The sequence below is a fragment of the Salmo salar genome, chromosome ssa10 (assembly GCF_905237065.1).
Source record: "Salmo salar chromosome ssa10, Ssal_v3.1, whole genome shotgun sequence".
Lineage (NCBI taxonomy): Eukaryota > Metazoa > Chordata > Actinopteri > Salmoniformes > Salmonidae > Salmo > Salmo salar.
This window is the reverse complement of record NC_059451.1, coordinates 24,774,444-24,797,237: the sequence shown is the minus strand read 5'-3', so window position 1 is coordinate 24,797,237 and position 22,794 is coordinate 24,774,444. Positions and strand designations below refer to the sequence as shown.

Genomic DNA, 22,794 nt, shown 5'->3' with positions numbered 1-22,794 from the left:
ATTGTAGTTAGGGGTAAAGTGACTAGGCAACAGGATAGATAAGATAGTAGCAGCACTGGTGCCGCTTGCCTCGTGGTAGCAGAGAGAACAGTCTATGGCTTGGGTGGCTGGAATCCTTCACCATTATTTTGGGCCTTCCTCTGACACCGCCTGGTATAGAGGTTTTGGAACCTTAAGCGTTTAAGGATGTCCCTACAGCTGCTCTTTTCAGGAAATGAGCAGTCCAAAAGCAGATTATCTGTAACGTAAGGTTAAATCTAATATTCAAATGAAATCACGCATTTGGGCTTGTAAAGATTTTAACGTATAGGCTGCCTAATGGCTTACGTACTTCAGTGAAACAAATGTATTCTTCCTAGAAACTTGTCAGCTGGACTGGACACAGGTGTCTGTCAAACCCAAAATGTGTTGGATTTATGTATGGAAAGCCCATTATGTGTGGAAAATCCAATTTTGTTGGGGGGGGGGGGGTTTGAGAAGATAAATAGAAAAATAGGCTACCTTTTTGTCAATATCCTTTTCATAAATTGTGATTTTTGTAACATTCTATAAGCATATTATTTAGTTGAGCATGTACAGCAGACATGGAGTGTGACCAGGCAAGTCTGGGGACTGGGGCAGCTGACCTGCAGCCAGGGCTAAAAGGAACTTCAGTGTTGGACCTCCTGCTGCAGCCCCTCTCCTGCTCAGCTGCCACCACCACCACACTGCTCACAGACCGCTCTCCAACAAAGGACTAACCAAAAAGGATCAGCCAGTCTGTTTCACAGCCAAGTCTGTAGTAGCATAGTAGTTGTTGTAAGGGAGATAATTTTCCTATCAAGCTTGCCTTGACTTATTAGCATTTTCATTCCAAGAAACACGCTTTAGGCTCGTCAACATCTCATTATGTCATAGATCTCATGATCATGGCAGATTTTAACTTTAACTCATTAATGTGTTCCTGAGCTGGTCTGAAAACTGTGCTACGGATCTCTGGGTGGATTACGGACGCAGCTGATCATCTAAATCTGATCATGGTAGCTCCATCGCAGCTGACAGAGAGAGAGAGAGAGAGAGATCCTGTTGCCACGGATCCCGGGAGACTGCCTCTTGACCCTTCTCCGGAAGATCCTCACTGTAATACAGCATATTACTGAAACTGCCATTACGTAAGACGTGGGAAATAAATACACTACTGTGTATCCTCATCTTGACCATCAATCAGGCACTGTACGTGGTGCAGAGTTCAGAGAAATGGGCATCCCTGATTATATCCTCACTGCTATAGTGAAATACTAAACCATAAAAATGAAAATTATATTTATCATTTTAGAGAGCCGACTGAACATTCAAACAGAGCATAAGCCCAGGTATCGCCACTGTGCCCAGACCTGCATAAGGAAATGAGTGATGCTATAATACTAGTAAACAGGGTGCAAGGGGCTGTCCCTTCAGCTTTAATTGCCAGAGGTGTGGAAGAGGCAATGTGAGAGAGCAACAGCTGGCCTGTGTCCAGCCCTTCTCCTGTTTCAGATCAGGTTTCAGACGGAGCCGGCAGCTGCCACCACGTGATAGCAGCGCTTCAAACATGTCTGCCTCAGCTGCCCCCCAGCCACTGAAAGAACACTAGCACCAGTGACACAGGCGGCTCCGCTCTGACACGAGATGGAGGAGTGGACCTCAATAGCTAATGGAACGACTACTACCCCCAGTGTCCCCCTGCTACTACACAGCTCTCTCTCCCCACAAACACAACCCTGGGTTTTATAGGTCATAATTAACCATTTCCAGAGCAACAGCTTGATGTATGTGTTGGGCATTGATTACGTGAATAGCCTGTTCACTAAAAGCAGCCTTTTTACATCACAGGGTTAATCGGTTGGCTTGTGAAAAATAGGCAGTTCAATCATCAACATGTCAGTTTCGCTCATGCACAACATGCTGATGGAGCGTTTGTACTTGAACACACTACAACAACCACCACAAGCTGCAATAGGTATGTGATACAGTAAAAGGAGGAAGAGGACACAGCAACTCTGATTTCCATGTTATGGTTGACCACAATTCACCTTCTCGCCAGCCACAGCAAGTCCTTAGTATCTTACACATATTGGTCTCCACATACATATCCACTAAGTAGTAATGAGCACTATGAGGTCATTCAAATATCCGTCCTTCAGCAACAGGGAAATATCTTACAGGGAGTCTCCATGGAAGTGTAATTGACTTATCACTCTCCTTCAAAGCCGTGAGCTATTGCCAGTCAAAGCAGAAGCTGTCCATCACGGTCACCAGCAGATTCAGCCCACAAGCCTGCCCGGGGTTTATTGCAAATAACATGGGCCTCATAGGTGGCAGGTTTAACAACTCCCATCCTCTATCTCCAGCTGTCAATAAATGACTGTACAGGAGGGGGAGAAATGAAAGACAAGAATGATTTCCCCCACACCTCTTCCTTATAGAGGGATGGAGGCTGACTTCTATTTACAGTCTTCGCCCTAAGTGTGTGTGTGCGACAGGGAGAAGAGGTCCCTTATGTCTAAATCCATGGCAGATTTATTGAGGGGGCACCAGGGCATCATGACCTTGATCGCCAGATCCCTAGTCCACTCAAAACGGCAGAAAGGGTGCCAACCAGGAAAGAGGGACACATTAACTGGGGGAAGATTGTAGCACGTGAAGAGATTTCAGTAGGAAAAGAGAACCTCTCCGGGGCAGTAAAAGAGAATGAGTAGTAGCCTAATAAAAATGTGATAGGAAAAAGGCTAATGGATATCAAACAGCATAATAGATCATCTTTATGTACAGAAACGTTATCCGTAAATCACAAGTCACCATGGGAGAGCAGACGAAAAATGTCATGGCTGTTTTTCCAAGTAAACGGCTTAAATGAATTATGAGCTGCAATTACTGTAAAGTTGTTAGGATGTGTTTCTTTAAGGCTTGGGTTCCCCCCCAGATTGTAAGCCTGCAGTGTACTTACAGGAGCGGGCTCCTGCTTCCATCACTGAAGGATTCGTCAGTGTGAGAAAGTGTACAGCTGAACCACAGACTAGACCACTGTGTGTGGAAATGGCTGGCCAACAAAGACGACCTTTCAGCGCTCAGCAGTTTGTCGCTCTGCCTTTTCTCTCTGTGCAGTGCAGTTCCAGATAGTCTGACTGAGGGCTGCAACTAGCACGTCCCTCTCTCTCACTGGCAAGGGTAACACTGGCATTCACCTTTGTCCCAGGTTTAGCCACCACCCAATCGCATGCTGCTCATACAACTTCGTATGAGGCAGAAAATTATATACAAAACACTTGCCAGTCCATAATGAACAGAGGCTAATACTGACAACTAAAACAGAAGCCATATTACAAAGGGCTGCAACATTCACTGGGTTATTCAGGGCCTGCATGAGAGTCGTTCCATGTCATTTCAGCAAGACATGACACCCACCATGTCAGACTGTTCTGAAATCTTTTTTGTAGTTAGAAATAGATAAGATTAGGCCTACCGACCAGCACAGCGGTCTAAGGCACTGCATCACAGTGCTAGAGACGTCACTACGGACACGTGTTTTCGGGGGACGCATTGCTCTCGACCTTCGCCTCTCCCGAGTCCGTACGGGAGTTGCAGCAATGGGACAAGACTGTAACTACCAAATGGATATCACGAAAAAGGGGTAAAAAGTACAAAAATAAAATAAATAAAATCGATAAGATTAGCATTCCGGCAACTTTATTTTGTTGAGATTTCTCTGGGAAATTAAGTTCATTGATTGCACCCATATTGGCTATTCTAATTTATAGGATTCACATAATATTCAATAAATACAGTAACCAAACATCCAATTATCACTTCTCCATGTCTGACAAGTAGTATGGAGCTTCTTTAGTATATTTTACATTTTTTGTGAATTTTAAAACATACAATCCACCTGCAGTGAAGCCATACAACATTTACATTACATTTTAGACATCTAGCAGAGGCTCCCATCCAGAGCAACCGACAAGAGCCCCGGGCATATCGATGGATCCCCCACCCAGACGACTCGGGGACCCGAGGCAGCGTCCTCTTGGCCAACGGTCCAGCGCTCCCAACCACCAGGCCACCCTCAAAACGGGCATTGGCTGTAACAACCTTTTTTAGTGTCATTAAAAAAAATATATATTTTATTTTTTACCATCATTTTACCTCTCAGTCAGCAATTTCACTCTCACTCATCTCCAGTTCCACATTCCAACCCTGAGTTTCCCTCATCCCATCCATCTCTGCTGGCTACTCCCTCTGGATTTCTACACACCATATACAGTATATTTCAGCTATGCTGTGATGTTGAACATACAAGTTCAATCTAAATCGAATAGAATCTGATTGAGAGTTAAATAATAATTAAGATAAATCATTTTGCAAAGAGCAGTGTTTCCACTGCATCACGGCAAAATGATTGCTGCCGCCCCTAAAGAAATATGGAACATGAAAATATATTTCTGCCGAGGCGCAATTTGAAGATGCAAGAACAGTCCACATTAACTTTTCCTCTGCAAACAAAAAGAGTAATGAATAGAAACAACAGACAACCCCATCGTAGAATAGTATATCCATTTACCTAGTCGGCTTGTTGTGTGTTCTATAAGAGAGAAAATATTTGAGGCACATTGAAGTTACAGTGCATTCGGAAAGTATTCAGACCCCTTGACTTATTCCACATTTGTTATGTTACAGCCTAATTCTAAAATGTGTAAAATTAAACGTTTTACTCATCACTCTACACATAATACCCCATAATGACAAAGTGAAACAGTTTGACATTTTTGCAAATGTATTAAAATGAAAAAACAGAAATACCTTATTTACATAAGTATTCAGACCCTTTGCTATGAGACTCGAAATTGAGCTCAAGTGCATCCTGTTTCCATTGATCATCCTTGAGATGTTTCTACAACTTGGAGTCCACCTGTGGTAAATTCAATTAATTGGACATGATTTGGAAAAGTACACACCTGTCTATATAAAAGGTCCCACAGTTGACAGTGCATGTCAGAGCAAAAACCAAGCCATGAGGTCGAAGGAATTGTCCGTAGAGCTCCGAGACAGGATTGTGTCGAGGCACTTGGTCAGGGAGGTGACCAAGAACCCGATGATAACTCTGACAGAGCTCTAGAGTTCCTCTGTGGAGATAGAACCTTTCAGAAGGACAACCATCTCTGCAGCACTCCACCAATCAGGCCTTTATGGTAGAGTGGCCAGACGGAAGCCACTCCTCAGTAAAAGGTACATACATGACAGCCCGCTTGGAGTTTGCCAAAAAGCACCTAAAGGACTCTCAAACCATGAGAAACAAGGTTCTCTGGTCTGATGAAACCAAGATTGAACTCTTTGGCCTGAATGCCAAGCGTCACGGAGGAAACCAGGCACCATCCTACAGTGAAGCATGGTGGTGGCAGCCCCGGCCAAAGCCCTGACTTGAACGCGATGAAACATCTCTGGAGACCTGAAAATAGCTGTGCAGCGATGCTCCCCATCCTACCTGACAGAACTTGAGAGGATCTACAGAGAAGAAAATGGGAGAAACTCCCCAAATACAGGTGTGCCAAGCTTGTAGCGTCATACCCAAGAAGACTCGAGGCTGTAATATCTGCCAGAGGTGCTTCAAAAGTACTGAGTAGAGTCTGAATACTTTTGTAAATATGATTTGCAAAAAATTATGGGGTATTCTGTGTAGATTAATGAGGGAAAATGTCATCAATTTTAGAATAAGGCTGTAACATAACAAAATGTGGAAAAAGTCAAGGGGTCTGAATACTTTCCGAATGTAATAACTTTTTGGGCAACCCAACAAAATTCACATAGAAATGTGAGTTATAGATCTGTCACTCGTTGAAAGCAAGTCTAAGAAGCGGTAGATATTTTCTATGTGCAATATTTCTATGCTTCCCATTTGTAAGTTTAGTTTTTGCATTTTTTTACTTTATCACAAACTGAAATTAGGTGAACTATTCAAATTTCTGCAACCAGAAAATGGCAGAGCGATTTCTGCATAGTGCATCTTTAAGAACAAATTGTCCTCCAGTTGACGGATTACATTTCCAATATCCCCATCCTGTAAGAGTTATGTGAAGGCCAAGTAGTTCGAAGCTGTGGCTTAGAGTATTGCTTCTTCATCCTTTGTAAAGTATTCCCAGTGAAACTGGTAATGTTTTTTCCCCCCGTTCAGAGAAATTAGCAACTGAAGTCACCTGCATTATTTTGCATAATTTAGTGTTAAAGTAACAACCACTAAATGCCGCTGTTCCTGCTACTGCAAGGCTACACATTGCAACCATTTTAAAATCACATATGCACCTAAATATTTTGCTGTGTGCCATGGACATTTTATTTAGGAGCACCAGTGTGCCTTGGAATATTTGTTTTAAATCACCCAGATGATTTTTGTTGTAATGATCACTTCACCGTAGCGCAGCCAGAGTGCCATGGTGCATACACTGAACTCAGATTCCTGACCATCAAGCTTGTGCTCCTAAATGTGTGCGCTCCTACATGTTTTACTTAGGCACACGTGCTCCGAAAAAAGGTCAGCATAGAGCCCTGTACTGCCACACTCTTGTCCACTTTGCTGGTCACTTGTTTTTATTAAATGGATCACAACATTTTTTATTTGCAACTTTGGGTAGAAAACCAATAGCTTTTGCTCATTAGACCCATTTGTATCCTGCTGCAATTTTGATCCTTTTAAAAATGGTTCCGAGCACAATATTTGTATTCACTCTCAGCAGGTGAACACCGCTCCGGCGACCTCTGGGTCTGTCTCTGCCCTCTAGGGCAGGGTCTAGTTCTTTTACTTCGCACAGTAATGGTGCAGGCAGATATTGGAGGCTGACTGTGGGGCTCCCATTCCTGGTTCTCACTCCCCACATTAGACCATCCATCCCCTTGGTCCCTCTGTGTGTCCTACCAGTTTCACTCCTCCTCACCGATAAGCATACATGATCCACCCTGTGAGGGCCCCATCAGCCGTGCCTCTTTTGGACACCGCACCCCCCTGCTCTACTTGTTGATCCTGCCATTTTCTTGTCCCAAAGATTAAGCCATGCTAGTCTTAGTACACATGGTCGATACAGTGAAACGGTGAATGGCTCATTAAATCAGTAATGGTTCCATTGATCGCTCCAATGTTACTTGGATAACTGTGGCTGAACGCCAAGAAATGGCACTGACCTTCGGGGACACATGCATTTATTAGACAAAACCTATACAGGGTGCTCTCTGGTGCCCCGGCCGCTTTTGGTGACCCTTCGTGGCACTCATTCAAATGTCTGCCCCTATCAACTTTCAATGGTAGTTTCTGTGTACTACCATGGTGACCATAGGTAATGGGGAAATCAGGGTTCGATTGCAGAGAGGGAGCCTTGAGAAACAGCTACTACTTCCAAGAAAGGCAGCAGGCACACAAATGATCCACTCCCGATTCAGGGAGGTGGTGATAAAAAAAAAAAAGACAATACAGGACTCTTTCGGGTCCCTGTAATTGGAATGAGTACACTTCAAATCCTTTAATGAGGATCCATTACTGATGTTTAGAAGCATTTTTACAGTGGTCAAAACTTCTGAAAGTATCATTGTTTTAACAGTAAAATTTGACTGCATGTTGTACATTGTCCATCGGTGTGACAATGTCCTATTGGGTGACGCCAATAAATAAAAGGTGCTGTCTTGGACAAGATGTAAAAAATAAAAAATTAAAAAATACATAAAAATTGTTAGGCATGAGGCAGATAACATAATAATACAATAGTTTTGTCTAGGTTTAGAGAAAATACTGTGAATCTTACCCAAAATGTAATAGTTATGATCATTACACAGGGAAATTGTGCTGTTCATTTCAAATGCCAGAATGTGACTGGCTTAAAGACATCTAAATAACAAATCCAAGTATTTTGTCTATTTTGGGAATTGTTAAATGCGCTGTTGAAAACTGTTTAACCGGAATAAAGTAGCCCAGGCTACTGCCGGTGACGACTCATCTCGCTCTAGCCTACCAGCTGATCAGGGCTACGTCAGATTTTATTTCAAATGTTCAGGTTCACCATCAGCAATAGTTCTGCTAGTTTTGTTTTAAACAATCAGTGTATAGTCATTTATAGATATGAAATGATCAACTTTATCCTATATAACGAAGACAGCTACCCGCACTGCATGGCCGAAGCAGGAGAAGAAAAAAGTTCACTCCGTAAAAACTTTGGCGTGAAATCCAAAGTTGTGCTCACACATTGGATATGTAATGGCACATTTTAAGATAAATATTGACACATTACTAGATCAAACACTTTGAATCTGCAAAAATGACAAATTAGTGGGTGATGGTGTTTTCACATCAAAATTGAGGGGACAAAAAGCAATCATCAAATGAAATTGTATTTTGTCACATGGTGTAGACTAACAGTGAAATGCTTACTTATGGGTCCTTTTCCAACAATGCAGAGTAAAAAAATATTTGAAAAACAATGACAAATACACAGTGAATAACAAATAATGAGTAAAAATAACATGGCTATATACAGGGTGTACCAGTACCGAGTCGATGTTAAAAAAACAGTACTTAGTGTATGGGCAGAGTCCAGTATGTGTGCATAGAGTCAGTGCAACAACAAAAAAATAAGATCAATGCAGGTTGTCCAGGTAGCCATTTGATTAGATATTTAGCAGTCTTGTTTAGCAGCCGTTCAAGGTCCTGTTGGTTCTAGACTTGGTGCAATGATACCGTTTGCCGTGTGGTAGCAGAGGAAACAGTCTATGACTTGGGTGGCTGGAGTCTGATAATTGTTTTGGGCCTTGCTCTGACACCGCCTGGTAGAGATCCTGGATGGCAGGGAGCTCGAGCCCAGTGATGTACTCACCAACCTCTGTAGCACCACGCGGTCGGGTCCCTTGCATTTGCCGTACCAAGCCGTGATGCAGCCAGTCAAGACGCTCTCAATGGTGGAGCGGTATAACTTTGAGAATCTGAGGGCCCATGCCAAATCTTTTCAGCCTCCTGTGGGGGAAGAGCCGCTGTCGTGCCTTCTTCACAACTGTGTGGACCATGTTAATTCTCTTATTGATGTGATGTGGACGCAGAAGGAACTTGAAGCTCTTGACCTCCTCTACTACAACCCCATCGATGTGGAGAGGGGTGTGCTTGCCCGTCCAGTTCCTGTAGTCCATGATCAGCTCCTTTGTCTTGCTGACGTTGAGGGGAGGGGTTGTTGTCCTGGCAGTCTCGGACCTCCTCTCTATAGGCTGCCCCATCGTCGGTGATCAGTCCTATCACCGTCGTGTCGTCAGCAAACTTGATGATGGTGTTGGAGTCTTAAGCGGCCACGCAGTTGTGGGTGAACAGGGAGTACAGGAGGAGACTAAGCACACACCCCTGAGGGGCTCCCATGAAGGTCAGCGTGGTGGATGTGTTGCCTACCCTCACCACCAGGGGGCGGCACATCAGGAATTCCAGCATCCAGTTGCAGAGGGTTCGGTCCCAGGGTCCTGAGCTTGGAGGGGACTGTGGTGTAGAATGCTGAGCTGTAGTCAATGAACAGCATTCTTACATACTGTGGTGGGTCCAGGGTGATGGTGTTGATGTGAGCCATGACCAGCCTTTCAAAGTATTTCATGGCTATAGCATTTCTTGGCGTTCTTGGGCATGGGGACTATGGTGGTCTCCTTGAAACAAGTTGTTATTACAGACCGGGTTTATTGTTACGAAGTGGGATTAAAATGGATTTAATTGTCAACAACCTACTGCAAAATACTATAATGTCAAGGAGGAAGATTTTAGATAAGTTGTATAAGTATTCCACCCTTAAATTAGTTAAGGAGTAACATTTGCCTTAACAAATCAAATAATAAGTTACATGGACTGTGTGAAACAGTTGATTGACTAACAATTCCTCTGTCCTCCATACATACATCTGTAAGGTCCCTCAGTCAAGTATTGCATTTCAAGCACAGATTCAACTACCAAGACAAGGGAGCTTTTCAAAAGCCTCTAAGAAGGGTAGTGATTGGTAATAATAACAAATCAGATATTGAATATTTATTTAAACAAGGTATTTATTTGTTTGGGGCAACAGGTAGCCTAGTAGATAGAGCGTTGGGCCAGTAACCGAAAGGTTGCTAGATCGTATCCCCGAGCTGACAAGGTAAAAATCTGTCGTTCTGCCCCTGAACAAGGCAGTTAACCCACTGTTCCTAGGGCGTCATTGTAAATAAGAATTTGTTCTTAACTGACTTGCCTAGTTAAATAAAAGGTCAAAAAAATATATTTATTAAAAGTCTAGTTAATTATGCCGGGGATTATACAGTCTAAAAAACATTAAGGACACCTGCTTTTCATGACAGACTGACCAGGTAAAAGCTATGATCCCTTATTGATGTCACCTGTTAAATCCACTTCAATCAGTGTAGATGAAGGGTTTTTGAAGGATTTTTAAACCTTGAAACATGGATTGTGTGTGTGCCAGTCAGAGGGTGAATGGCCAAGACAAAAAAGTTCCTTTGAATGGGGGTATAGTAGTAGGTTCCAGGTGCACCAGTTTGTGTCAAGAACTGCAACGCTGCTGGGATTTTCACACTTAACAGTTTCCCATATATATATCAAGAATGATTCACCACCCAAAGGACATTCAGATAACTTGACAACTGTGGGAAGCATTGGAATTAACATGGGCCAGCATCCCTTTGAAACGCTAGACACCTTGAATAGTCCTTGCCAAAACGAATTGAGGCTGTTTTGAGGGCAAAGGGGGGGAGCAACTTAATTAGGAAGGCGTTCCTAATGTTTGGTATACTCAATGGATATAAGGGCTGTTTGTGGGACAGGTAACAGAAAGACTGACTGATGCTGTTGAAAAGCAGTTCTTGAGGAGAAACGACCACATCGGATGTCCAAGGACAACACGGCTTGGATGGCTGCAGGTCAAGTTGTCTAGTCCCTGTGTCCTTTTGTGGACAACAGGGGTAGGAGGTACCATTTCATAGAGCCTGTGCTGGCAGATTAAAGGGTGTAACATTAATACAAAGCATGAGCTCATATAAAATAATAAGAAGAAGAATTGAGTTGTTGTATGTTTATTCTGTTACTCAGTAGGTGATTTATTTTAAATATGAAATGTTATTATCAAACAGTCATTAATGATCTAGAAAGAAACGACTAAAACATACATTTGAAATGGAGTGCAGTGTCATTTGTCTGGTCTCTTTTGGGACCCTGTCACATCCATAACAACATTTTCCTCTAGCCTTATTATGAAAGCTCAAATACTTCTATAAATTGTTGAGGTCTGCCATGTCAGAGCAAAAACCAAGCCATGAGGTTGAAGGAACTGTCAGCCGTGCGCCGAGGCAGGATTGTAGTTGTAGCATCATGCTGTGGGAATGTTTTTCAGCCGCAGAGACTGGGAAACTAGTCAGGATCAAGGGAAAGATTAACGGAGCAAAGTACAAAGAGATCCTTGATGAAGTCCTGAGCGCTCTGAAGCAGGTTCCCATACTGGAGCGAAGATTCACTTTCCAACAGGACAACAAGCCAAAGCACACAGGCAACGCAGGAGTGGTTTCGGGACAAGTCTCTGAACGTCCTTGAGTGGCCCAGCCAGAGCCCGGACTTGAACCCGATCGAACATCTCTGAAGACCTGAAAATAGCTGTGCAGCGACACTCCCCATTCAACCAGACATCTTTCTAGATCTACAGAGAAGAATGGGAGAAACTCTCCGAATACAGGGTTGCCAAGCTTATAGAGCCATACCCAAGAAGACTCAAGGCTGTAATCGCTGCCAAAGGTGCTACAACAAAGTACTGAGTAAAGGGTCTGAATACTTATCTAAATGTAATAGTTATTTTTAATACATTTGCTAAAAATTCTAAACACGTTTTTGCTTTGTCATTATGGGGTATTGTGTGTAGATTGAGGGGAGAAAAAAACAATTTAATCCATTTTAGAATAAGGCTGTAACATAAAATGTGGAAAAAGTGGTCTGAATACTTTCTGAATGCACTGTAGAAATTAACATTTATGCCTGATAAGTCAATTTTGTGAGACATTGTGTGTAAATGTCATATCCGTAATGCTGAAATTGCCCTTACTCATTGTTAGGAAGAATGATGGTTTAAAAATAAGATGATTTTATGAATACCATAAATTAAGATTTAGGTACAATCAACTATCTTAATTTCTCAGATCAAATTATATTTGAAAATAATGTTTCAGGAATGCTAATCTCATCGGTTTCTAACTACAGAAATGATTTTAGCACAATCTGAGATGGTGGGTCTCGAAATCCTATTTCCTTGTGCATGAGGTGGAAGAACCCATGTTTGAGTGACCAGGGAGGGGAACGCACAAACATGTGGACAGCTGCACTAGACTGGAGGTCAGCCAGGGGAGCTAAAGCAAAACACGCCACTCATGCCCAAACTTAGGTCAGAGGAGTTCACATGGGTCAAAGCCTCAGAGGAGAGGACACAAGTCAAACCAGCAGCACATAAAAGCCTAAAGTTCCCTGGAGAAAAACAGTCTTGCGGGCAGTGATGCCCAGTAACAGTTCAGTAATGCCATTATCTGTTGCCTGGCTGAACAGGTCCATGTTGCTAGCTAGCTGATGAGATCAATCAACGGGGCACAATGCCATTGCCCTTATTAGGAAAGGTGAGAGAGTAGCTAGCTAGTAACTAGCGCCATTGAAACAAATTCTTTGGTTCACTTCAAAATGTACTCATGGAGCAACAGTGGCACAATATCCAGCGATGTTACGGAAATAATGCCAGAGCCGGATATAAAATGGACATGAGGATAAAAATACCCAAAACAGATGGAACGTTTCAGACAGAGAGGAGAAGCATCGCAGTGGAGGATTTCAGAAGTAAAAGAGATTAAATTACAGCGCTAACCTCGGCTTTCAATGCGGTTAGCAAAGCCTTCAATATGTGTCTAGTCAGAGATAATGACCTCCCTGGGAGATACAAATGTAAAGATAATCATACACGGTCCAGTGTTGCTGTGTAGGTGTTGACGCCAAGCCCACACTCGAGTGCAGCGTTCAGACGCCATTTATGACAAACAACCGCTCTCGAGGTAGAGTGCAGAATTACACCAAGGCCTTTTTCCAAGAGACTTCTAATTGGCAACTTTAAATGACCCCATTAAAACATATGGATATACCAGCGTTTACGGTGACATTCAGGCTTCTACATGACTGGAGGAAAGCAGAAACTTAAAATGTTGCAGAGGAAGCTCAATTTCTGGCTGGCTTCCCTTCACCAATCAGAAAAATAAATGGCTCTTGCCATTTCATGTGGTTTCCCAGACCCACTCTCTGCAGGCTGCAGAATTAAAATCTTGACTTGCAACCTCTGAGCCCCCTACGCTGGTTTACTCTGAGATTCCATTTCACCTTTGAGCTAAAAGGTAAGAACCCTACTGTGTGTGTGTACATGCATGCACACACCATGAGACAGTACTGTAGTTGACTTGTTCTCATAGCGATATTGTGCAACAATTCCCTTACCTCCCTCAAGGAGTTCTAGTGGGCGTTTCTCTGGTGTGTATATCATGACCTAGGAAGTTAATTATTCTTCCTTCTCTTTAATATAATACAAATTGAGCATAGTTGACTCATTAACAGTGCATGGGACAAGCTACAGATAAGTAAATATTTGCCTGTGGGAGAAAGAGATTGTCAGCACTAAAATGTTTCCTGTCTCTTAAAGGTCAACAAGTCATCAGGGGTGGGGTGTTCTGCTGCTGTAAGGAAACAGGATTCAATTACCTTGGCCAAACTACAGTAACACAAATCTAATAACACAACAAAAAAAATGAATGTCACAATGCAGCAAACCAATGGCAAGCTGCACTAGTTGTAGTGAAGTAGCGTAGAGGAATGTTAGATTGGAGGGGATGGCAAAATATAGACCTACAGTATGTAATTTGAAAAAGACAGTGGTGAGGATGATTAATGGAGGAGTGCATCCAAACAGAAACACACCACAGCCATGCCGTTTAGTCAAACATGTTGGCCTTACCAATTTGATGGCCACATATTCGTTGGTGTAGAGGTTCTTCCCCAGCCGCAGCTCTCCAAAATTGCCACAGCCAATCTTTTTTCCGACACGGAAGTTTGGGCCAACCATAAGAACCCCAGAATTGGTCCCTGTACCCCGGCCCCCATGTCCAGTCCTGCTGCCAGCTGCCTTAGACATCTTTTTCCCTTCCTCTGTCTCTCCTTTACTCCCCTTCTTGTCAAAATCCATAAGCTTGTGATACCCTGGCCTCTCCACGATTACTCTCCGGCCATGCAAATCACAGAGGGGCCAAAACAACCAGGACTCTTAAGGGAGGGGGAAGGCGATACAAAGACAGAGGAAAGGTGTTGTATAGAAATATGCAGTGTATTAAAAGCCACTTCCACAGGGGTAAAACTGCAACCAAAACACACAGTATGTCTATCTGCCAATGTTGTACCGCGTGCTCTCCCCTTCTTGTTTATGGTGGTCGACTCCTTTCTTCTCTGTTTGTCCAACTCCAGTCTCAGAGTAGCATGTCCCAGCCTGAAGTGAGCAGGTTGTGCTAGCATGCACCCACGCACACACAAACACAAACACAACAAGCACTCTGAATCCCAGCTACTGGATCCACAACGCAGCTTGGCAACTTTCCCCGGAGCCCCTCATTGCATCCTTCTGGTCAGTCTTTGGTAATACAGCAGACATTCTTCATGTTCCAGTGCCACGGCGGAAGAGGCAATGGTGGAGGCAGAGTCAACAATGATGAGATACTGCAGTAGAGTTCTGTTAAGTTGGATATCTGAAAAACACAAACAAACTGAATTAGCCCTTAGGTGTAACAATCCATTACAGAACATCTTGCCAAATACACATTTGCAATGGTCAGATATCAATGACATGTCTTTTCTAATTGCAAGCCTTAAAAATGCAGCAATCCGCATGCAACAATAGTCTGAGATACAATTTTATAAAGCCTAGTATGTTACTGGTAATTCATACATTTCTAGCCTGAAGTAGAAATGGGATCCATTTTCTGAGTGGTACATGCAGTGAATTCAATAAAGCAATCAATACGGGTGGAAACATCACAAACTAGACTGAGTGTTGTGATGAGAACAATGCACCCCTTTCCAGGACGTATCATTTTTGAACATCCAAAAACCAACACTATAGGGCTATGGCTTTGGACAAATGGTGTTCCTTGACTATTAGCTGTAAAGACTATCAAACGTGACTGATTCACAGGAATGTAAAATTTGACATTCAACTGGAGTGTGCTACCTAGCCTATGCTTTGGCACACTCATCCACAACATATCAGTTTTCACTGGTAGTGTGATTTGAAAGCCTTTGAATAGTTAATAGCATACATGGAAGTTTCTGTATAACCCTGAGGCCTAGCTTTCCTCCCTCTCCTTCCCTTGGGAACTGTGATGTTGCTGATACTCATGGAGAGCAGGTAATGCCAGCAATATCAGCAGGCAGCTATGCTTTCCTCAGGAAATGCACTTAAACTGATCAATGACTGCCAAAAAACTGATTCACTGAAAAATGATTCACATCAGAGTTAAGGGGATACATAGAAATGGAGGGCAAGCCAAAGGGCTTTTATATATATATATATATATATATATATATATATATATATATATCTCATATATCTCCATGTGCATCATTGAAATAGCATGTAAAGAAAGCAGTAAAACACAACATTAACCAATTTAACTTGGCCAATACCCAGTGCAAGCTTTTTGCAGTAGTAGAATAAACTAATTTACATGAGTAGAATAAGCTAGATGTAGGAATGTGTGTGTGCCTTTACCGGTGCAAAGACAAACAGAAGCATGTGTTCAGAGTAGATAAGGTCAATTATTAAATCACTGTATCCTCTATGTAGTTGGACAAGTCTTGGTCATTAAAAGGTCTATCAATGAAATGGAAACCCCATTACTTGCTAAATGTATCCACCACAAATTATGAAATTGTGAGAGCACTGAATACAAGCTACTTCCATCCCAGTAATGTAAACATAATGGGGTAGCAAGTGCAGCTGGTTTTAATAGGAAAACCATATTTAAAATCGGACAGTAAAAATAAAAGAATTTGAGTCAGTGTGCTAATACATCTATCTATTCCAACTGACTTTGTTTAACTGAGAAATTGAAAAGCCACAGAAACAGAACATAACAGTTGACTAACTAGGGACTAGTTAAACAGTTGAATATCATTGTCATTTTTTTTACCTGGCATAAATTGCCAAAGTGGTTATGAGTGTAACCACCGCCTTTCATACATAAATTAGCCAGCATGTATTTACAATATAGTCATCATTCAAGCAATATAAACATACTAACTAGCTATGAATAATATAGCCTATATGAACCATTGCATTTAATCCTATTTGGTAGCCAATTTGACACTGAAGAAAGAATAAATGCCTGGTCAAATGTTTGCGCGACTAATTTTCACGAGATGTTGTGTTAGCTAGCTAACGTTAGCTATTTGCCTTAGTAACCTGCTTTATTCTCTTACCAAATAGTTGAGTCCTAACAGTAACAAACAAACGAAACAATAACGTCTGCAGTAAATTAGCTAACAAGTAAGATTACTGACAAAATATAAAACTAGCTTATGTGATGAAGGCAACTCCACTGGTTAATGAAGGCCTCACATCGAGCTAGCTCGCTAATTTAGCTAGCTCATTCTCTTCGTCGCGCAGAGTTCATGCTAGCTACCGAGTTATCTAGTCTGATTCTATGGCAGTTGCTGTCAGTTGTGTGGCCCATTTAGGAAAGGTAGTTTAACCTGGTACCCGTACGAAGATGACAATGCTTGTGATCAGTCTGTAGTTCCCATATTTTTCTACTTGTCAACTCCGTAAATACTCCGCAGAAGTTACAGAAACGGGAGTCTGAAAAAAAGAAAAATATCAAATCGTTTCAGACTTGCAAGCTAGATAACTAACGTTAGCTACCGTATCGTCCGTAGTGCTACCTAGCTAACGTTAGCGAACTAGCTACTACTAGTACTAGCGTGCTGAGGTGAGGTAGCTGACATGTAATTGGAAATGGCCAATACTGATACATTATCACCAGCTTGTTTTCTTGTCAAACTATTCAAATTGTTGATTAGTTAGCTACTCATCGAACATATCCTGGCCTAGTAGCTACTTGTTCCCAACACACACTGATCAGTCACGTACTAGCTAACGTTAGCAAGCTAATGCCGAGTAGAACAAGCTAAACTGCATAGAACATCAAATATTCATTACCATAACCTTAATTACACATTAATCAAGACAAACCCTTATAATATTGCAAACACATTATACGAAGTACGTAAAAGCGAATTAACAAAGTTCATTTCACCTAAATTAGCTGCGTTTGTTTTCAATTCCCAAACATATCAGTGGGCAACTCCTTAATCCCCACAACATAAATCCAGTTTGCAGCTAGGTCGTTAATTTACGGCTAAATGCGATTGCCTTCGGAAAAAGCTCTCCCACTTAACCATGTATCATCAAAGAAACGTATTTTACCTGTCAACGTGTATTTTCAAAGTGGATGTATCAACATGGTCATGTATTTACGAGATTTTATCTCTTCTCCCTCGCTAGGTCTTGCTGTCTCTTTAAGTCTCCCAGCCGATAAGCAAGCATTCAGCGTCATCTTTCACTCCTACCGTTATCCTTGCGCTGGTAAACTAGCGCACCTTGCTTGAAGAATAGAACCAAAATCCATACAGCTCAATAACCCATGAAAATATTCGAGTGTGGATGCTGTGGCTCAGTTTCCAGCTATACAATTTATGAAGCACAAATTCTGAGCTTTTGTGAACTACTGGACTGTCATTTGGTCAAAATCATGAAACATCAAGAGCATTTGTTTGTCTAACTTTGGTGTCTTGAGGGGGCTATATAACATACTAGACATACAAGTAATTGGCATGTCCTACTGATTTACACAGCATGAGAATTTGGTCAAATATTTCCTCCTCTGCCATGACCCTTATTTCAAGCTTTTATTGTGCTTTTGACTAGTATATTAGTTAAATCTAACAATCTTCTATCTGAAGCTCTATAGTTGATGTGTGCTGTAGGCCTAAAACCACCATCTGCTACCTCTGGTCACCTGGCTGGTAGCCTCCCATGCCAGGCTTATTGGCTGTCCTGACACAGGGGTATCTGGTTGGCACTCCCTCCCTGCAAAGAATCTGTTGGAGCACATCCCAGTCATTTACCCTCTGTTCTAACACCTTGACCTCCCATTGCTTGAGTTATTGCCTTCTTCTGCCCTAGACCAGAGACCCAAACTCATCTGGGTTATTATTTTTCTATATGCAAAAAGAAACAAATGGAAACTAAAAAGACATTCAAAATAATTGTATTCACACAGAGTTGAATTATGATTTTATTGTGTATTACCATGAAATTAATGTAGGATAGGCCTAAAGATTCACTGGGGCGGCATGTAGCCTAGTGGTTAGAGCATTGAGCCAGTAACTGAAAAGTTGCTGGATCGAATCCCTGAGCTGACAAGGTAAAAATCTGTCGTTCTGCCCCTGAACAAGGCAGTTAACCAACTGTTCCACGGTAGACCGTCATTGTAAATAAGAATTTGTTCTTAACTGACTTGCCTAGTTACATTTTTTTTTGATCATACCTTGAGACATTACAGAAAATTGTCTTGAACAAATGAATATATGATGTGAAAAAAGTGCCCGAAACCACATCTCAATTCTCTATTCTCCTAAGTGCTTGTCATAAGTGAGTAAAAACTGACTGTAACAGCTCTATGCAAATGAAGTATGTACCAATCCACTCCTGATTGTGATCCTGAATGCTCACAACATGTCTTGAGTCTTTCTTAATCAATCTAATCATCTACAGACATAATCACTTGTCAGGGGTCCTTCACACATACATACAGATGCATAGTGTCAAAGTATACAATCAGTAGTTTATGTGTCCGTATTGATACTAGTGCACCAGTGTACCAGTCCCTTTTTGCCATCACACACTGCAGAGAAGTTATAGACCCAGGTTGGGGTGGGGTACAGCTTTACTGGGAAAGAAAGTCTGAAGGGAAAGGCTGCAGTTTTTACCAACCGGTGGGGCAACTCCTAAGGCCGGACTGTGTTGCTGTAGAATGGGCCAGAATTTGGGGGTGAAATCTAGGCCAGCTGACAGCATCCCTAAAGCATGATGATGTGGAAGGTGGTTCCGCTCTCCATACACAAAGGGAAAAACGGGAGGATAATGTAATCTTGTGTGGACCTGAGTTGCAATGGTATCTCCAGGACAAGAAATGGTTGGAGCATCACTGACTTCCCAGAGAGGAGCGAATTTGCTTTGTGTTTTGGAGTCCTTAGTAGTGCTCTCTTCCCCTCCTGCCTTGGTCTGATGTGGTTCCTCCAGGTTTTGCTCTCTGCGAAGAGGGGAGCATCGCTGTCCCTTACGGAGCTTTGCTCTTCTGTTCTTGAACCACACCTGGAGGAGCATATCATTTAGTTATTGGTGAAGGGTTGAAGTGTTTATAAAGCTTTTAAAAAGTAATATCTGAAAGCACTACAGCTTTTATATACAGTTCCGTTCAGGAAAGTATTTAGATCCCTTCAATTTTTCCATATTTTGTTGTTACAGCCTTATTCTAAAATGTATTAAATAGTTTTTCCCCCCTCACACAATACCCCATAATGACAATGCAAATTTTAGCTAATTTATACAAAATAAAATAAAAAAAGATCACATTTACATAAGTATTCAGACCCTTTACTCTGTACTTCATTGAAGGACCTTTGGCAGCAATGAAAGCATCGAGTCTTCTCGGGTGTGATGCTACAAGCTTGGCACATCTGTATTTGGTGAGTTTCTACCATTCCTCTCTGCAGATCCTCTCAAGCTCTGTCAGGTTGGATGGGGAGAGTTGTGCACAGCTATTTTCAGGTCTCTCCATCCCCACAGCATAATGCTGCCACCAATATACTTCATCGTAGGGATGGTGCCAGGTTTCCTCCAGACGTGACACTTGGCATTCAGGCCAAAGAGTTCAATCTTGGTTTCATCAGACCAGAGAATCTTGTTTCTCATGGTCTGAGAGTCTTTACGTGCCCTTTGGCTAACTCCAACCGGGTTGTCATGTGCCTTTTACTGAGGAGTAGCTTCCGTCTGGCCACTCTACCATAAAGGCCTGATTGGTGGAGTGCTGCAGATACGGTTGTCCTTCTGGAAGGTTCTCCCATCTCCACAGAGGAACTCTAGAGCTCTGTCAGAGTGACCATCGGGGTCTTGGTCACCTCCCTGACCAAGGCCCTTCTCCTCCGATTGCTCAGTTTGGCCGGGCGGCCAGCTCTAGTAAGAGTCTTGGTAGTTCCAAACTTTTTCCATTTAAGAATGATGGAGGCCACTGTGTTCTTGGGGACCTTCAATACTGCAGAAATGTTTTGGTTTTTTTTACCTCATGGCTTGGTGTTTGCTCTGACATGCACTGTCAACTGCGAGACCTTATATAGACAGGTGTGTGCCTTTTCAAATCATGTCCAATCAATTGAATTTACCAGAGGTGGACTCCAATCAAGTTGTAGAAACATCTCAAGGATGATCAATGGAAACAGGATGCACCTGAGGTCAATTTCAAGTCTCATAGCAAAGGGTGTGAAGAGTTATGTAAATAAGGTATTTCTGTTTTTAATTTTTAATACATTAGCAAAAATTTTAAAACACCTGTTTTTGCTTTGTCATTATGTGGTATTGTGTGTAGATTGTTGAGAAATATTAATAAATAATAATAATAATAATACAAATATTTAATACATTTTCGAATAAGGCTGTAACTAACAAAATGTGGAAAAAGTCAAGGGGTCTGAATACTTTCCGAAGGCACTGTATATTACAAGAATAACGTTAGTAAAAGCAGCAGTTCAAATAAATATTATGAATGAATGAATGAATGCACACTGGCTGGTCCTTTTTGAAGAGCGACCTTTACTGACCTGAATGCGAGCTTCGGGCAGGTTGATGCAGACAGCCAGTCTTTCTCTCATGCTTACATCAGGGTACTGGGTCTGCTGGAAGGCTTTCTCTAGAGCCTGTAGCTGGGACACGTTGAAGGCTGTGCGGCTCCGACGCTGCTTTTGCTGGTTCCCATAACGGGCCTCCAGGATCAACTCTGTGGGGACAGAGGAAAAGCCACAACAAGATTACTGGTGAAACAGCCAGACAGTTGGCATTTCAGATATCGGGCTAAACGTGAAAATACCAGCATTTTGGCAGCCTACAAATGTTTTTTAATGTTTGTTTTTTTGTGTGTGTGAAAAATGTTGCCATCTGCATTTGTTTGATTGCATGCATCGATTGCAGACACTGTCATAAATGAAAGTAGTCTAGTCTAAATACCTGCAAGTCTTTCAGCAACAGAGAACGTGTTAACCGAGGAGGGATTGGCCAATGAATAAACCTGGTACTGGTCTGCCATCTGGTGGTGGTCGAAACAAACGGAGTTGAAGCTGTGTAGAGGATAGACTCCACTGTTGGATCCCCCGCAGAAATTCAAAGCATTCATAGCGCCCCTAAATGAATATAGACAAAATAACAGTTTTTATTTTATTGGCATTACACCATAATAACTAAGCATACAATGTCGCCTATATAGCTTACTGTAAATGTAGGACGCTTGCACTGTGCAAAATTGCACGGTGCAATTTTGATTTACAGTCTAAACTCACAACAACAACAAAAAAATATATACAGTACAAACGGTAAATATACATTTTCAACTTTCTTGATAATTCAAGGTAATTGAAAGTTGTTCTTCTCTAAGCATAAACCATTGCCACTTGATTTAGTGGCAATCTGCTGCAGTAGGCTACCAACATACAACTATTTTCAAAATACAGATCAGACCAAAAAAAAATATTCCAGTGATGAAGTGTGTAAAAGTTCCAGTATTTTTTATTTTACCTGAAAAGCTCACAAAACAGCAGAAATGTAACCGATTCTCGTGCGCTTTAGAGTCAAAGAAGTCCACCTATACAGTCCAATACTTTCGAAATGCAGGCCTTATCCTCGTACGCCACGGCATGGATCTAATTCTCCGAAAACCATTCTCACCCACCAACCCACGACTATTTAAGAAGCATTTACTTCAGCTCCACTCAACCATTAGCCAATAGAAAGAAAGGTATTAGCCTGGATTAGGTGGGATGAGGGAAAAGAGGGGGGTCCAAGGGCTCAAGTTTTTGAAACTATTGAACTTGGGGAGATTTACGCAAAGGATCCCCCCATAATAAGCGAGCGCATCACTCCCTCCCGTTAAAACAATTAAAACAATGTGGTCTGCTAATCTCTGAGGCAGCCCAGATTAAAATAACAGCCTTTGATTGTCCTCTGTTCTCAGCCTCCTTTCTCCCAAACTCCCTGCTTTGTCAATCTCTACTTGGAGGGGGTTTGCTTTGCGGTTTGTTTTGCTAACAGACTCCATATTTTGCCCATAAACTGTCAGCCTGTGAAATAAAATCTAGACATTGGCCATTAAGACCAATTTCCTAAAGTTCAACTAAAACAGATTCAAGATCTCTTCAAAGATAACTATTATCCCACCAAAATAAGGAAAATAATTAATCAATTAAGTTTTCCATATTATTGTGCTTTGCTACATTGTCACACTCAAATAATTAAAAACAACATGCAAATGTTTCATTCATAATTTGCATGTAGGTTAGATGGAGTGTTTTTTCAGTACCACTTGCATAGAACTCACAGCACTTATATTTTTTTCACAAATGCAGTATTG

At 41.9% G+C, this 22,794-nt stretch overlaps 2 protein-coding genes across 11 annotated transcripts in view; both read right to left on the bottom strand.

The window, feature by feature from the left end:
- csnk1g2 (casein kinase 1 gamma 2a) overlaps positions 1-17,684 on the bottom strand; it is a 39,506-nt gene extending 21,822 nt beyond the window's left edge. For 2 of the 10 annotated variants that reach the window (XM_014215699.2, XM_014215707.2), the window contains exons 1-2: positions 17,544-17,684; positions 14,025-14,805 (exon numbers count right to left, since the gene is read on the bottom strand). In XM_014215699.2, coding sequence (XP_014071174.1) covers positions 14,025-14,252 — 228 coding nt within the window. In that variant the 5' untranslated portion in view covers positions 14,253-14,805; positions 17,544-17,684. Of the gene's footprint in view, positions 1-14,024; positions 14,806-16,810; positions 16,917-17,373 lie in introns of those variants that run through there. The other 8 variants (XM_045687139.1, XM_045687136.1, XM_045687138.1 and 5 more) reach the window with 8 other exon arrangements.
- A 717-nt stretch (positions 17,685-18,401) lies between these two features.
- LOC106614016 (diencephalon/mesencephalon homeobox protein 1) lies at positions 18,402-22,105 on the bottom strand. Its single transcript, XM_014216909.1, has 4 exons — positions 21,963-22,105; positions 21,399-21,571; positions 20,996-21,171; positions 18,402-19,493 (listed from the first exon to the last, which is right to left on the bottom strand). The coding sequence occupies exons 2-4, from the start codon at positions 21,562-21,564 to the stop codon at positions 19,035-19,037; spliced, it is 801 nt and encodes a 266-aa protein (XP_014072384.1). The 5' UTR covers positions 21,565-21,571; positions 21,963-22,105; the 3' UTR covers positions 18,402-19,034.
- Between the last annotated feature and the right edge of the window lie 689 nt (positions 22,106-22,794).